This window comes from Leptopilina heterotoma, unplaced genomic scaffold, assembly GCF_015476425.1.
Source record: "Leptopilina heterotoma isolate Lh14 unplaced genomic scaffold, ASM1547642v1 Lhet_31, whole genome shotgun sequence".
Taxonomy (NCBI): domain Eukaryota; kingdom Metazoa; phylum Arthropoda; class Insecta; order Hymenoptera; family Figitidae; genus Leptopilina; species Leptopilina heterotoma.
Window position 1 is genome coordinate 1,696,030 of NW_025111011.1, and position 14,367 is coordinate 1,710,396.

The 14,367-nt window shown below is 26.2% G+C and overlaps 1 protein-coding gene across 8 annotated transcripts in view; it reads right to left on the bottom strand.

Annotated features, from left to right (window-relative positions):
- Positions 1-250: 250 nt before the first annotated feature.
- LOC122504672 (disabled homolog 2-interacting protein) overlaps positions 251-14,367 on the bottom strand; it is a 239,990-nt gene continuing 225,873 nt past the window's right edge. For 6 of the 8 annotated variants that reach the window (XM_043615875.1, XM_043615874.1, XM_043615872.1 and 3 more), the window contains 5 exons: positions 12,302-12,706; positions 11,915-12,081; positions 7,975-9,543; positions 4,496-4,620; positions 251-2,880 (listed from right to left, as the gene is read on the bottom strand). In XM_043615875.1, the coding sequence (XP_043471810.1) occupies positions 2,610-2,880; positions 4,496-4,620; positions 7,975-9,543; positions 11,915-12,081; positions 12,302-12,706 (2,537 nt within the window). In that variant the 3' untranslated portion in view covers positions 251-2,609. The remainder of the gene's footprint in view (positions 2,881-4,495; positions 4,621-7,974; positions 9,544-11,914; positions 12,082-12,301; positions 12,707-14,367) is intronic. The other 2 variants (XM_043615870.1, XM_043615871.1) reach the window with 2 other exon arrangements.

Sequence of the window (14,367 nt, forward strand, 5' to 3'; positions counted from 1 at the left end):
ATTATTATTAAAAATATTATTAATAAAATGTTAGCTATTATTTTAATATTTATCTTTAATTTTCGATTAATAAATAATTTTTAAAAAAGAAATAAAAGATTAAAAAATTATCTCTTTAAAAGAGATTGAACAAAAAATGTTCTTTCTTTTTTAATAATATTTCCCAAACAAATAAATAAAAAAATCAATATAATTAATTTTTTCAAATGAAAATAAATATTATTTATAAATTACTTGACAAAATATGTTATAAGGTTTTTTGTAATTATATTTATTTGTTCAAGATGAACTAGTAATTGCTATACGCTTAAATACAGGATTTCTATTACAGAGAAAGAATATAGGAAACTTATTAATGTACATACTATTGATTGATCTTTTTTTTTAAATAGAATATTTATCTTAATCGATTACATCTTCCGATGATTGGTGGCATTATTATATATTAATTTTCTCATAACGCACTTTGCATTTGAATTATTCAAACGCAAAGGATATTATTGCGTGACAAAAGTACAAAAAGAGGGGAAGGACTTGGTAATTTCTACTATACAAGAATAATCTGTAACAGAAAAAACACTATCGATGAAAATTTCCTTAGAAATTTAACACATCCTATTGTACAAGTCGTCAAGATAATACTTTTCTTTTTTCTTTTTTTTTTTTTTATTAATTTTAAGGGGAGGATATTACACACTACAAAAATCATTCATTCATCGTTTCTCTTATTTTCATGTTTCCCCTCTCATTTATTCGACAAACACTCACAGACACTTGCGAGATTCACGTCTTGTACGATAATCGCTACCATACACTAAAAAAAAATCTTATAACAATTTTGCTGCATAAACAAAAAAGAAACAGAAAACAGCATTTGAAACGATTAAACGCTAAATGTCATGCGGTACGCGCACTGTGTTCGGCAAAAAAAGAATATTTTTTGCCGGTTAATGAAAACTTTTCATTTACAATTATGCCTTATTTTCTTTTTTCTTCTATTTTCCAAAATAAAAAGAAGAAAGACATTCAAAAAAACTTGTGTAAATGAAAAGAAACTCTTTAAAGAATTCTTTAGTAATAATTTTTCTTTTTTTGCAATATTTTAATATTATTTTATTTATAATATTCTATTTATTATTATTATTATTACTATTATTATTAATATAATATTTTAATATTTTTTAATTATAATATTATAATAATACAATAATAAAGAATTCTTTAAAAAAGTTGTCCGATGAAATTGAAAAATGACACAGGCAGTGAAATATCTTACACGACTTTTTTTTCCTTACAATTCTATAGAGAAAATTTAGCAAAATTTTTACCCATTCAAAATTTGAAAATAGACGATTAAATTCAAATATTAAATATTTTTAAATTAAATTAAAACATTGAATTTTAATTTAATCCTAAGGATTTAATTTGAATCTAATCTCAATTTCGATTCAATCGTAATTTAATTTAAATCCTAATTTAAATTAAATGTTTACAAATTTTGTATAAAATTATCGATAAATAAAGGGAAAAATTCTGCTAAATCTACAAGGAAGAATTCTCTTTTATCTTTGGTAACAACTACGAAATAAATATTTTTATCGCATTTAGAGTATATTCGCTTTGATCGAGACGATTATTTTCATTTGTTTTGTCCCTAAATTCCGAGTCGAATCTTCTCTCTCTATAATTTCGCTTTTTTTTTTAATAAGAAAGAAAAATAAAAATTTAATACATTTGCTTTGCTAAATCATGGAAAATTCTTTTGAGTATTAAGTTTTACATGTTTATATTACGGAGATTCAACGACATAATAATATTGAAATATTGTGCGTTATAGGTGCTAAATATATTTATATACAACAAAACATTCTTTCACTGACTATATAATATATAATTCTTAGCTGGATAAATGAAATTTTCCAAAAAAGAAAAAAAATTTCCTTTCTTTTTATCAAAATTTGACTAAATTTCTTTTTTTTGTAATTAAAAGCAAATTTTGTTCCAACAGATCATTTGTTCACTTGTATTAATCGCGACAACAAGTTTACGTAGAACGAATTGTGTCACTCAAAGGACGGTCGCAAAAAATCTCAAAAAGTCGTATGTGCCTAACTCTAATTGACAAAAATCGTTTCTACCTATTGTTTATAATTTCACAGGTAGCCTCTAAAAATTGTCGAGGCTTAAACACGTCGGCGATATAAAAAAAAAATTAAAAATAAAATTCAATAAAAATTGAATTAACATTAAAACAATAATTGTCTCATTGTGTTGCCAAAATTCAAGATAAAAACAAAAAAAAATTCTTTTTCGGGAAAAAAAAATCCCCTTGGAATAAATAATTTTTTAAAAAGTGTATATAAAATGAGACAATTTCTTTTTCTATAATCATTCCCAGAACGAAAGAACGTAAGTTCTAATTTCTAGGTTCTATAAACCTAGTTAACAAACGTTTTTTTTAACATAATTTATACAAAAAAAAAAAGACTGGAGAAAAAATATCGTTCTCCAGATATGAGAAAAAAAGTGAAAATTAATAAAATATTTGGAAAATTCTACAAGAATCGAGAGCTATTTTTTTTCGTCGTTTTCTTCTTCTCGTGAAAAGCTCAACATGAGGAGCTTTTTAATTCGCCGATATCGGCGATATTTTGAAGAAGTGACGCTGCTTCATTATTGGGCTGGGCCTTGGTATTGTAGCGTTGCTTGAGGGAGGTTAATGCGGACAACAGTCTTGTATTCGACGACATAAGGCGATTGTTTGCCGCATCCAGGGCAGCTATTTGCTGTTCCTGCGCGTCGATCACGCGCTGCTTGTACGACAATGCCGCCGACATCTTCTGTTGTTCGCGACGTAGTTCCTCCTCCACAGAGATTAACCTAATTATGAAAAAAAAGAAACAAAAAATACTTTAGAATCATTTTTTGTAGAAAAAAATTTATTTTATTCAAATTGCAAAAAAAATCCTCCTTTTTTTTGCAATTTCGCTGAATATTTAAAAGGGGAAGCAGAATTTTTCAAAAATAAAGCTGAAAATTGCAAAATACTTTTTTTTTTCTTTTGACTAAACTCGCGAATTTTCACTGCAAAATTCAGCCTCGCATAAACTGGAAAAATAGCAACTAAAAAAAAGCAGTAACATTTCTGGTGCAAATTATTCGTAAAATATTTTTTTGCGACTGTGTTAATTAATTAATTATTAATTATAATTTTGTGATTATTCGTGAATAAATTTCGACAATGAAGTGTGTTGAGCGTGAATATATAGATAATTAGCGACAAGGATTGATGAGTCCAATTGGCAGAAGCGATGAGTACCAGATCGTTTCTTCTTCTTCTGTTTTTTTAAAAATAATTTTCTTTTTTTTTTAAATCAAGCGAGTGGAACTGGCGCGATAAATGAAAGTATACAATCAACGGCTAAAAAGTCGTGTACGTAGAAAAAAGCTTAGAAATATAATTGACTCTTACACCAAGATCCAGATCAAGCAGCGGAAAGAATGCACAGGAACACACAATCAATTAAACATACATATTAGATTAGGATTTTCACTTGAGAAAAAAAATATTAAAAAAAGAGAGAAAAAGAGAGAGAAAGAGAAACAAAAATTAAACCCAAAAAAAAATCTACCACTTAAATTAACAATTACTAAATATTTCGACTATTATTTAAATTCACAATTTCTACTCTCGAAAAATAAATTTATATTTTCCTTCTTTAATTATTACAAAAATTAAGACTTAAACTAAACAAAACTAAACTAAAAATTTACAATTAATTTACAGAATTTACAAAATTAAAAAGCAAAATTACAAAATTTATTACAGGAAATTCCGAATATAATATTATACAGAAAAATAAAATTCTCCACATGCGAAATTTGACAAAAAACGCTGAAACTAAATTCGGAATTCCTCGAATAGAAGTAAAAAATAACGTAAATTCATAATCGAACTTAAATTTAAATAAAAATTGAATATAAAAGTAAAAAAAAAAATATTTTCAATCCTAAAGCGCTAGAAAATTCACTTATAGAACTCCTAATTGTTTTTCTATAATATAGAAACTTAATTTAATCGAAATTGTCTTCACTTGATTATAACAATCAAAAAATTGCACAACTCACAATAAAAACAAAAATGAGATCCAATTTTAAAACTCTAAAAAAATCATAAAACGCAGTCATTAATTTTGCAAAACTACAGAAATCAAAAATATCCACAGAATTCAAAAACTCCTCGATGATCACGCAGGTCCTAAAGTTGGAGCAAAAAAAGTGTCGAGAATTGCAAAAAAAAAAAAAAATCATAAGAAAGAAAAATAAAAAAAAAGATGGAATAAAAAAGGAATGTTGAAAAGAGAAAAAAAAAATTCACAAGAGAAAACGATTCTGATCCGCGGCAGAGATGATGACATTCAGGCAAAGATTCGTATATAACTAGCGTAATTGCGAGAGATAGAGAATTATGATCATGATGATGATGATGATATACCTGGAGATGATGCTCTTCATTTTTGTATCGGGACCAATGCCATCTAATTCCGTATCATCAGTGGCGGCTAATCGCGCTCGCAAACGATCCACGTTGCTCTGTAGCCTTTCAATTTCCACCTCGTACTGGAAATTAATTTTTTTGTTAGTTACAAAAGAGAGAACAATTATTAGATAATGATAATGACAATGATAATATAATGATAATGATAATTACAATGACAATGATAATACAATTAACAAAATTAGCAAAATGAATAGAATGAATAAAATGGATAAAGTAAATAAAATGAATTTACAAAAAATGATCGTTTTTCTTTTTTGTTATAAGTTTGTAAAATTCATTTTTAGTTTTGTTATTAACATGATCATTGGCACCATCAAATTATATGATCTGTCAAGAGAGAAAATTTATCACTAAAAAAGAAAAAAAATGTTCCTAAATTTCTAAAGACTCAAATAAAAAAAATTTATTTCTTATTCGAATTACAAATTTTATTATTTTATTGTCGCCAGTAACAAAAATTAAATTATAAAGGTTTTGATTGTTTAATTTACGCTTTTGCTTTCTATTGCAGCCAGTAATTTTGTTCAATAATTACATATATAATTATAATTATACAATTAATTAATTATAATTAAATTATAATTATACAATTAATTAATTATAATTAAATTATAATTATACAATTAATTAATTATAATTAAATTATAATTATACACTTAATTAATTATAATTAAATCATAATTATACAATTAACTATAATTAATTACTATTGAATCAAAATTATATAATTAATTAATTATAATTAATTATTAGTGAATTGTAATTATAAAATTTTCTTTCATATAAAAATGAAAATAAATAAGTAAAAGTAAAAAATTTCGTTCATTTGGACCTTCAGAAATTATGGCTCATACAAGAAACAAATAAGTGAAAAATTTTATACAAATAGATAAGGAAATAATTTAGAGAAAATATAAATAACGAATATTTACAGAAGATTAAAATTTGCAATCTTTTGATTTTTAATTGGAGTGCTTGAAAATTACTGTTTGTCAAAATTGGCAATAAATAAAAATATAAAATAAATCAGGTGTTCTTAATAATTTTTCGTTTTTTAAAACAAATTGTAATTTTATAATTTTTATAATTATAATTTTAAAACGATTAATAAATGACTAATATTTGTGAATATAACTAAATTGTTTAGAAGAAATTCAATTAAAATTTTACTGAAAATAATTAAATTCTTATAAAGAATTATTTAAAAATTTTTTATTATAATTAAATTTCTCTAAAGAATTCAATTCTTTATAAAAATAACTGATTTATTTATTTTCGTTGAATTATATTCAAAATAATTGAATTCATATGAAGAATTTTATTATTTTTTGGAAATTATTTATAAAAATACTTAAATTTTTGGGAACAATTTTATTAAAATTTATTAAAAATAATTCAATTGTTTTCGAGAAATTTCATTAAAAGTGTATTTAAAATAATTGAATTCTTATATATAGAATTTTATTAAACTTTTTGAAAATAATTGAATTCCAATGAAATTTTTTTTTCTTTGAAAATAATTGAATTCTTGCAAATTTTTTTATTAACGAATTTAACTTAAATTGCATTGAAAACAATTTAATTCTAAAAAATACAGAATTTTATTACAATTGTATTGAAAATAATTGAATTCCTGTGAGAAATTTTTATTTTTCACGAAAATAATTGAATTCTTGCAAATTTTGTCAATAAATTTAATTAAAATTTGTAATTTAATGGAATTTAATTGAAAAAAATTCAAATCTTGAATAAAACTTCATTAAAATTGTATTAAAAATTATTGAATTCCTCTGAAAAATTCAATTATTTTTTACGAAAATAATTGAATTTTTGCAAATTTTATCAATAAATTTAATAAAAATTTGTAATTTAATTAAATTTAATTGAAAAGAATTCAAATCTTGAATAAAATTTTATTAAAATTATATTAAAAATTATTGAATTCCTCTGAAAAATTTTTATTTTTTCCGAAAATAATTTAATTCTTGCAAATTTTGTCAACGAATTTAAACAAAATTGTATTGAAAACAATTCAAATATTGAATATAGAATTTTATTAATAAATTTTAAAATAATTGAATTTCAGCCAAGAGTTTTATTAAAAATTCAATTCTTATATAGAATTTTATTAAAATTTTCCAAAATAATTAGATTTCTGCGAAGAATTCTAAAAAATGTCTTTCTTTCGAGAAATTTTACTAAAATTGTTTTGAAAACAATCGAATTTTATTGAGGAAAAATTTTATTAAAATTTGTGAAAAATAATTAAATTATTCTGAAGAATTTTATTTTAAATTTTTGGAAAATAATGTATAATAATAATTTATTAGTTAATAAATGAATTTTAAAAAATTTTAAATCATAAATTATTCAAAAATTGAATATTTGAATATTTTAAGTTAATAATTTAATAATATATTTGAAAATAAAAAATTTTATAATTTACATAGATAATAATAAATTAAATTCTTCGTTTTGCGTGTAACATTCACTGTTTTTTAAAAAATTGTAAAGGCAATTCTACTAAAATTAAATATTATTTTCTAAATTTTTAAAGAAAAATTATTCGCTAAATAATTTATAAGTAATTTTATGATAATTTTTCAAGAATTGAATTATTTAAAATAAATTTAACATTCTTCAAAATTCAATTATTGTCAGAAATTGAAAGAACTGTATTAAAATTTGTGATTTTTAATTTATAAAAACTTTAGCAAAACAAGAAAGAAAATTCAATTTTTGTCAAAATTTGTATTGAAAATTTAGCCTTTTTCAATTAATAGAATATTTTAATTTAGTAACTTAATAATATTTGAAAATAAGAAATTTTGTAATTTACATAGATAATAATAAATTAAATTCTTCGTTTCGCGTCTAAAATTCACTGTTTCTTAAAAAATTGTAAAGGCAATTCTACTAAAATTAAATATTATTTTCTAAATTTTTAAAGAAAAATTATTCGCTAAATAATTTATAAGTAATTTATTTTATTATAATTTTTCAAGAATTGAATTATTTAAAATAAATTTAACATTCTCCAAAGTTCAATTATTGTCAGAAATTGAAAGAACTGTATTTAAATTCGTGATTTTTAACTTATTATAAAAACTTTAACAAAACGAGAAAGAAAATTCTATTTTTCTCTATTTTCATCCTCTTTCAATTAATTGAATAAATTTTGATAAAATTCTCTGAGTTTTCTTTTATTCTCTTGACATAGTTTTCCCCTCTGACAACCCTGTTTAATTTTTATTTCTTTTTTATTTATTTATTTAATTTACTTTCTTTAATTTTAATGTTTCAAATTTAATTCGTAAATTTCCTTTATTTCAATTTAAAAAATACGGACTTGTGACAAATATTTAATTAATTTTCAAGCGCCCCAATTTATTTTCTCTTTAAAATGATCTAACCTGATCTACCTGATCGATACTGCGATGACTGCGCGATTTACTCCTCCTCGTGGCGCAATTCTCCTCCTCACTTGTATCGGACAAATCCCTCGTCGAATCGAGTGACAAACGTCGTCTCAATTTAGTGCAACAATTTTGCGTTTGCTCAACATTCGTACGATGTCCCGTATTATTCTGCCGCCATTGATTCTGTCCATTCCTCTGAATGACATTCCTCGAATTTTGCTGCGGTGGCGGCGATGGACTCAAATCAACACCGCGAACCGTCTCAATACCAACGCCCCTCTCTCTCTCCTCGGAACTGCTACTTCCACGACGACCACTCCGACTCGATTCCATATGATAAACTGGATTTGCAAATGCAAGCGGCGCCGCACTTATGATATGAGTATTCGCATTATTGCTACTCAATTCCACTGGACTTGAACTTTGACTATAGGCGGCGAAACTCTGATAACCCGATGAGGCGACATTACTCAATTGTGAAATGGATATTTGCGAGCCTTTTTGGGACTTTGATTCGGAGACCTCGTCGTCGGCGTAGCGTAATAAATCGGAGAGATCGTCGAGATTTCCATTTGTTGTTGTATTTGTTTTGGTGTAATTATTATTGGGTAGGTGATGATTAATCGAGAGGGTGAGATTTGTCGTTGGATTTGCGTTCACTGTCGTTTTCGAGACATTGTTGTAATTTTGCTGTTGGGTTTGATTCGCGTTCTCCTCCTTGTGGAAATGATTACGATTCGACGATTTGGAAATATTGTAGTTGTGATTGTAGGTGTCGTCGGTTCGTGAATCGTGAATGTCGAGATTCTGTAGCCTTGTGATGTTGTGGCGGAGATGTTGATTCACTTGGTTGCCGTGGATGTTGATGTTGTAGTTGGAGTCCTTGAGATTGCTGTGACTCTCGGATCGTGTGGGACTTGTTGGGTGGGTTTGGCAGTGATTCACGTTGGCTAGACTTGCGCTGGCTGTGAGTCGATAGCCAACGCCGGTGCGATTGTTGATGACGGGCCTGTGTTGGCGGACGATTGGCGTTGGTGATCTTGAGACGAAGGCTGGCGGTTCTAGGGGATAGTCGTCGGTGTTGATTTGCAGCTGGAGTTTGCCGTTGGTGGGGAGGTAGGCGTTACGTGGCAGTGTCGCGGCGCGGACGACGTTTGGACTCCTGGTGTTATTGTGTCCTAGGGTATTTGTTTGGAGGACTTCGTTACTGTCGCGAATGGTGCCATTGAGGGTGCTGTGATTGCTCAAAGTTGATGTGGCGGAAATTGAGAGATTTGAATTGCTGTTGGTGATTGTTGGATCGTTGAAGCGAAATATATTGTTCTGGAGATTCGGATAGCGATGGAGGGTGGATATTGGACTTGGTCCCGGTTGATCGAGAGCCGCTGAGATTTTGTCCAGTATTTCGGGGAGTCGCGATGGAGGCGAGGAGGGAGACGTTGACGCTGTCGCGGCCACACTCTCTCGAAGAAGCGCGTGCAGCAGCGAAAGTTGCTTTCCAAGGTCTATGTAGCCGTCGAATTCCAGCGAATTGTTGGCCGACGTTTCTTTCAAAAGTGGACTCTGCAAAAATTCTCTTATCAGTATTTTTTTTCTATTTTTCTAAAATTAAATAATAATTAAATAATTTATTAGCATCACATCAGGTTCCTACAGAAATCCGAATTTAAAATTCCATACCTTTTCCATGATTTCCAGGTCAAATTTTTAGGAAATTCCAGTGGAATTTTAAATTTAATTTCCACGTTGTATAATATAAATTATATCTTAAAATTTCTAATTGAATTTATATTGAAGAGAAAAAATGGAAAACAGGAAAAATTTAGAAACTTTTAAAAATTCCAGACTTTTTCCATGATTTCCCTGATTTACAGAAGCCTTTTAAAAATTCCATACCATTTCCATGATTTCCAGATTCTGTAGGAACCCTGAATTCACATATAGTTTTATCACGAAGAGAATATTTATCTTTTATTATTTTTATTATTATTATTATTATTATTATTCAGGGTTGCCACAAATATTTAATTTTATTTTTCCCTGATTTCCAGACTTTTTCCTGACTGATTTTGCCTTTTCCCCTGACCCTAAAGAATATTTTGATTCACTCTAAAAATTATTAGAAACTCAAAAAAATGTTCTATTACATTTATTTACAAATTTTATTAATTGTAAAATTATTCAAAAACATCTTCTTTTTAAATAAATATTTAATCATTATTATTTTTCCGTAGGAATTAAAATTCTTCAAAACATTCAAATTCAAACCTTTTTGAAATTCAACAACTTATAAGAATATTATTAGAAAACATGAAGAAGGCGATTACTCCAAGTCTTCGACTCGGAGTAATCGCCTTCTTCATGTTTTCTAATAATTTAAATTACCACAAAATTTTTCAAAAAAAAGTTAATTATTTACAATAAATCCTAATAAAATCCTTCGCAAGAATTAAATTATTTTTACAAGTAGTAAAATTTCTCAAAAAAATACAATTATTTAAAAAGAATGTAATAAAATTCATTGCAAGAATTCAATTATTTACATAAATAATAAATCGATTATTTGGTAATTCATTCACTGAAAAACTGTTAGGAGAGCTGTTCGCCCAATGCGGTGAACTGCTGCGTTAAAAAGAAACGCACAGCTCACTTTATTTTTGGGCGAGTTACTCTCCTTTTTGGGCGAGCAACTCTCCTTTTTGATAGAGCTGCTGCCCTTTTTGTCAAGCAGCCGCTCGCCAACGCCATTGGTAGTCAAGTTTAGGAGAGCAACTCGCCTAATTTTGATAGAGCTGTGAGTTTAAAGTTAAGTAGCGCTGCACAACAGTCAATAGCGCAACTGCTCTACCAACAGTTTTTCAGTGTTTTTAAATCAATTTTTATTAGAAAAGTCTAAAAGAATTCAATTATTATTTAAATTAAAAAATAAATAATTTGTTGAATAATTAAATGTTTGTTAAAATTGAATTCTCATAAAGAATTTTATCAACAAATTTTTAAATAATTGAATTCTTTTGAAAAATTTTAATAAAATTTTTAAGAATAATGACATTTTTTTGAGGAATTCGATTAAAATTGTATAAAAAATAATTAAAATCCTGCGATAAGTTTTATTATTTATGAAAATAATTCAAATTTTCCCAAGAATTTTATTACAATTTTTCTAAAATAATTGAATTTCGGAGAAGAATTCTTTATTATTTATAAAGATACTTGAAATTTTGACAAGAATTTTATTACTTTTGAAAATAATTTAATTCTTCCCGCGAATTTTATTAAAGTTTATAAAAATATCTGAATTTCGGTGAAGAATTTTATTATTTTTGAAAATAATTTAATTCTTCCAACGAATTTTATTCAAGTTTATAAAAATAATTGAATTTCGACGAAGAATTTTATTATTTATAAAGATAATTGAAATTTTGACGAGAATTTTTTTTAAATTTCTGAACATAATTGAAATTCTGCGAAGAATTTTTATAACTTCTGAAAATAATTGAATTTCTGGAATCATTTGTAACTTTTCTAAAATTCAATTTTTTTTTGTATTTTTAACTAAAATTCTTCTATTAATCTAGTATTTATGAAAATTGTAAAAATTATTCATTAAATAATTTATATGTAATAATTTTATGATAGTTGTTGAAAAATGAAGTTATTCGAAAAGAAATTATTGTAAGTTATAGAAAAAATTGAAGATTTTGTATCAAAATTCGTGAGAATGTTATAGTTTACGAGGCAAACAAAATAACATCAAAATTCAGAGTTTTCTCATGAATTTTAAAAATTCAATTTTTTCCAGTATTTTTACTAAAAATTGCTGACATTTCCCTGATCAATTTTACTTTCCCTGAATTTCCTGAATTTCCTGAATTTCCTGACCTGTGGCAACCCTGTAAATAAGTGCCAGTTTCATTTTAATTTTTCAACTCACGCTGATCAGTTGCAGGAAGTCTTTCATTGAAGGTGCCTCTCGTTCCAGAACATCGTTCATAAATTCCATAAAGTTCTCCTTTCCTTGGAATCTCGTGAAATTGGCCAGAGTTTGTAGAGTCTTAGCGACTAGCGTTAAATTCCTCGCCGCCTTCTCGTTCGGATATTCTAAAAGTCGACAAGAAAATAAATTAGCGAAAAATTTCCATCTATCGGAATATTTTATTGCTACGCAAAATTTTTCAACTCTCCTGGGAAAACACAGAAACTCCTCCCAATTTTAGCTACATATCAAAATTGAAACTTGAAATTAAAATCGAAAAGTATTGAAATTCAGATGGAATTAATTAATGTTAATTAATTTAATAATAATAGAAATGAATATTACCGTGAGTAATATTGAAGAGAGACGGACTGAGAATCGCCGGACAGAGGAATCGGAGGAAAATTGATGCGGAAATAAGATTATCGGCGATATCTTCGCGGCCCATTTCCGCCAATCTCTCGCGAAATATTCGGAAACATTCACGCAATTCGAGTGGAAAATGGGCGTGACTGGTGAGTATCCGGCTCCAGGCGAGTTCGACGGCAGCGCGAAGATTTTGCTGTTGTTTGTGAAGTGCAGCTACCGAGGCGACCTTCATCGGATCCACCTCACAATCACCACCTTCAACGGCGCCACGCACCACTGCCCCCAAGGTCTCTTGCAGATAACGATCACCCGTCAATTTTAAATAAGCCTCCATCGCTTTCGTCGCCAACGAGTTGCCCCTGAAGGTCAACCTCTCGTCGTCTGGAAAATACACGTATCCAAAAAAAAAGCGTTAGACAATATCAATAAAATTCTCAATAATTCTACAATTTTATCTCTCTCTCTCTTTTTCTTCTTTCCTTATCAGGGTTGCCACAAAAATTTAATTTCGTTTTTCCCTGACTTTTCCCTGATTTCCAAACTTTTTCCTGACTGATTTTGACTTTTTCCCTGACCTTCAAGAATATTCTGATTTACTCTAAAAATTATTAGATACTCAACGAAAATGTTCTATACTTTTATTTGCGAATTTTTCTAAAAGTAAAATTATTCAAAAACATTAATAACTTCTTTTTTCAATAAATATTTATTCATTACTATTTTTCCGTAGCAATTAAAATTCTTCGAAACATTTAAATTCAAACTTTTTTGAAATTCAACAACTTATAAGAATATTATTATAAAACATGAAGAAGTAGATCACTCCGAGTCGAAGACTTAATCGATTTCTTCATGTTTTTATAATAATTAAAGATAACTCAGTGAATTAATAATAAAATAAAATAAATTCTACGCAGAATTATTAGTTAAAAGTACGAAAAATTCTGATTATCAAAGATTTTAATTCGAAACCTTTTCAAAATGCAATTATTTCTAAATATTCCCCCCTAATGCTTTTTGTAATATTTAATTATTATCTAATACTTTAACTGAAATTATTCACTTTTAAATCAATTTTTATTAGAAAATTCTACGAGAATTCGATTATTTAAATACAAAAATAAGAAGAATTTTTATTAAATTTCTTTTAAATAATTGAAATTTTGACAAGAATATTATTCAAATTTCTGACAATAAATTTAATTCTTGAGAAGATTTTCGCTATGTATTTATAAAAAAAGAAATTTAATTCTAAACGGGAATTTTTAAAAAAATTTGAAAAGAATTTAATTTTCGGAAAGTATTTTATTAATTTTCAAAAGAATTGAATTCTTATGACGAATTTTGATAATTATCGAAATAATTGAATTTTGGAAAAAAATTTTATTAAACTTCCTTAAAATAATTGATTTTATGTGAAAAACTTTGTTGTTTATCAAGATAATTGAATTTATTTACAGAATTACTTAAAAATTTTTGAAAATAATTAATTTCCTTTGACGAATGAAAGTTATTAATGAAAATTATTGAATTATTTCAACGAATTCTATTATTTTATTGAATAATGGAATGTTTCTTAAATTCGAATTTATTTAAATCTTAAATTTATTTAAAATTCTATTAAAAATATTGGAAATTCTGCGATGAAAATAATTGAATTCCGAAATGAAATTCTATCATTTATGAAAATAATTGAATGTTTACGTAGAATTGTATCAAAAATTTTTTTTAAATAATTAAATTATTTGATAAATTTTATGAAAATAGAATACAAAAAAAAAAATAATTGAATTGAGAAAAACTTTTGAAAATAATTGAAATTTTGCGAAGAATTTCATTTAAATTTTAGAAAATAATTGAATTTTTGGCAAAAAATTTTGTTATTTATAAAGATAAGTGAAATCTTGACGAGATATTCGTTAATATTTTAAAAAATAATTGAATTTCTTCGAAGAATTTTATTACTTTTGAAAATAATTGAATTTTTGTGATGAATATTGTTATTTATGAAAATAATCGAATTTTGTAAAGAATTTTATTAA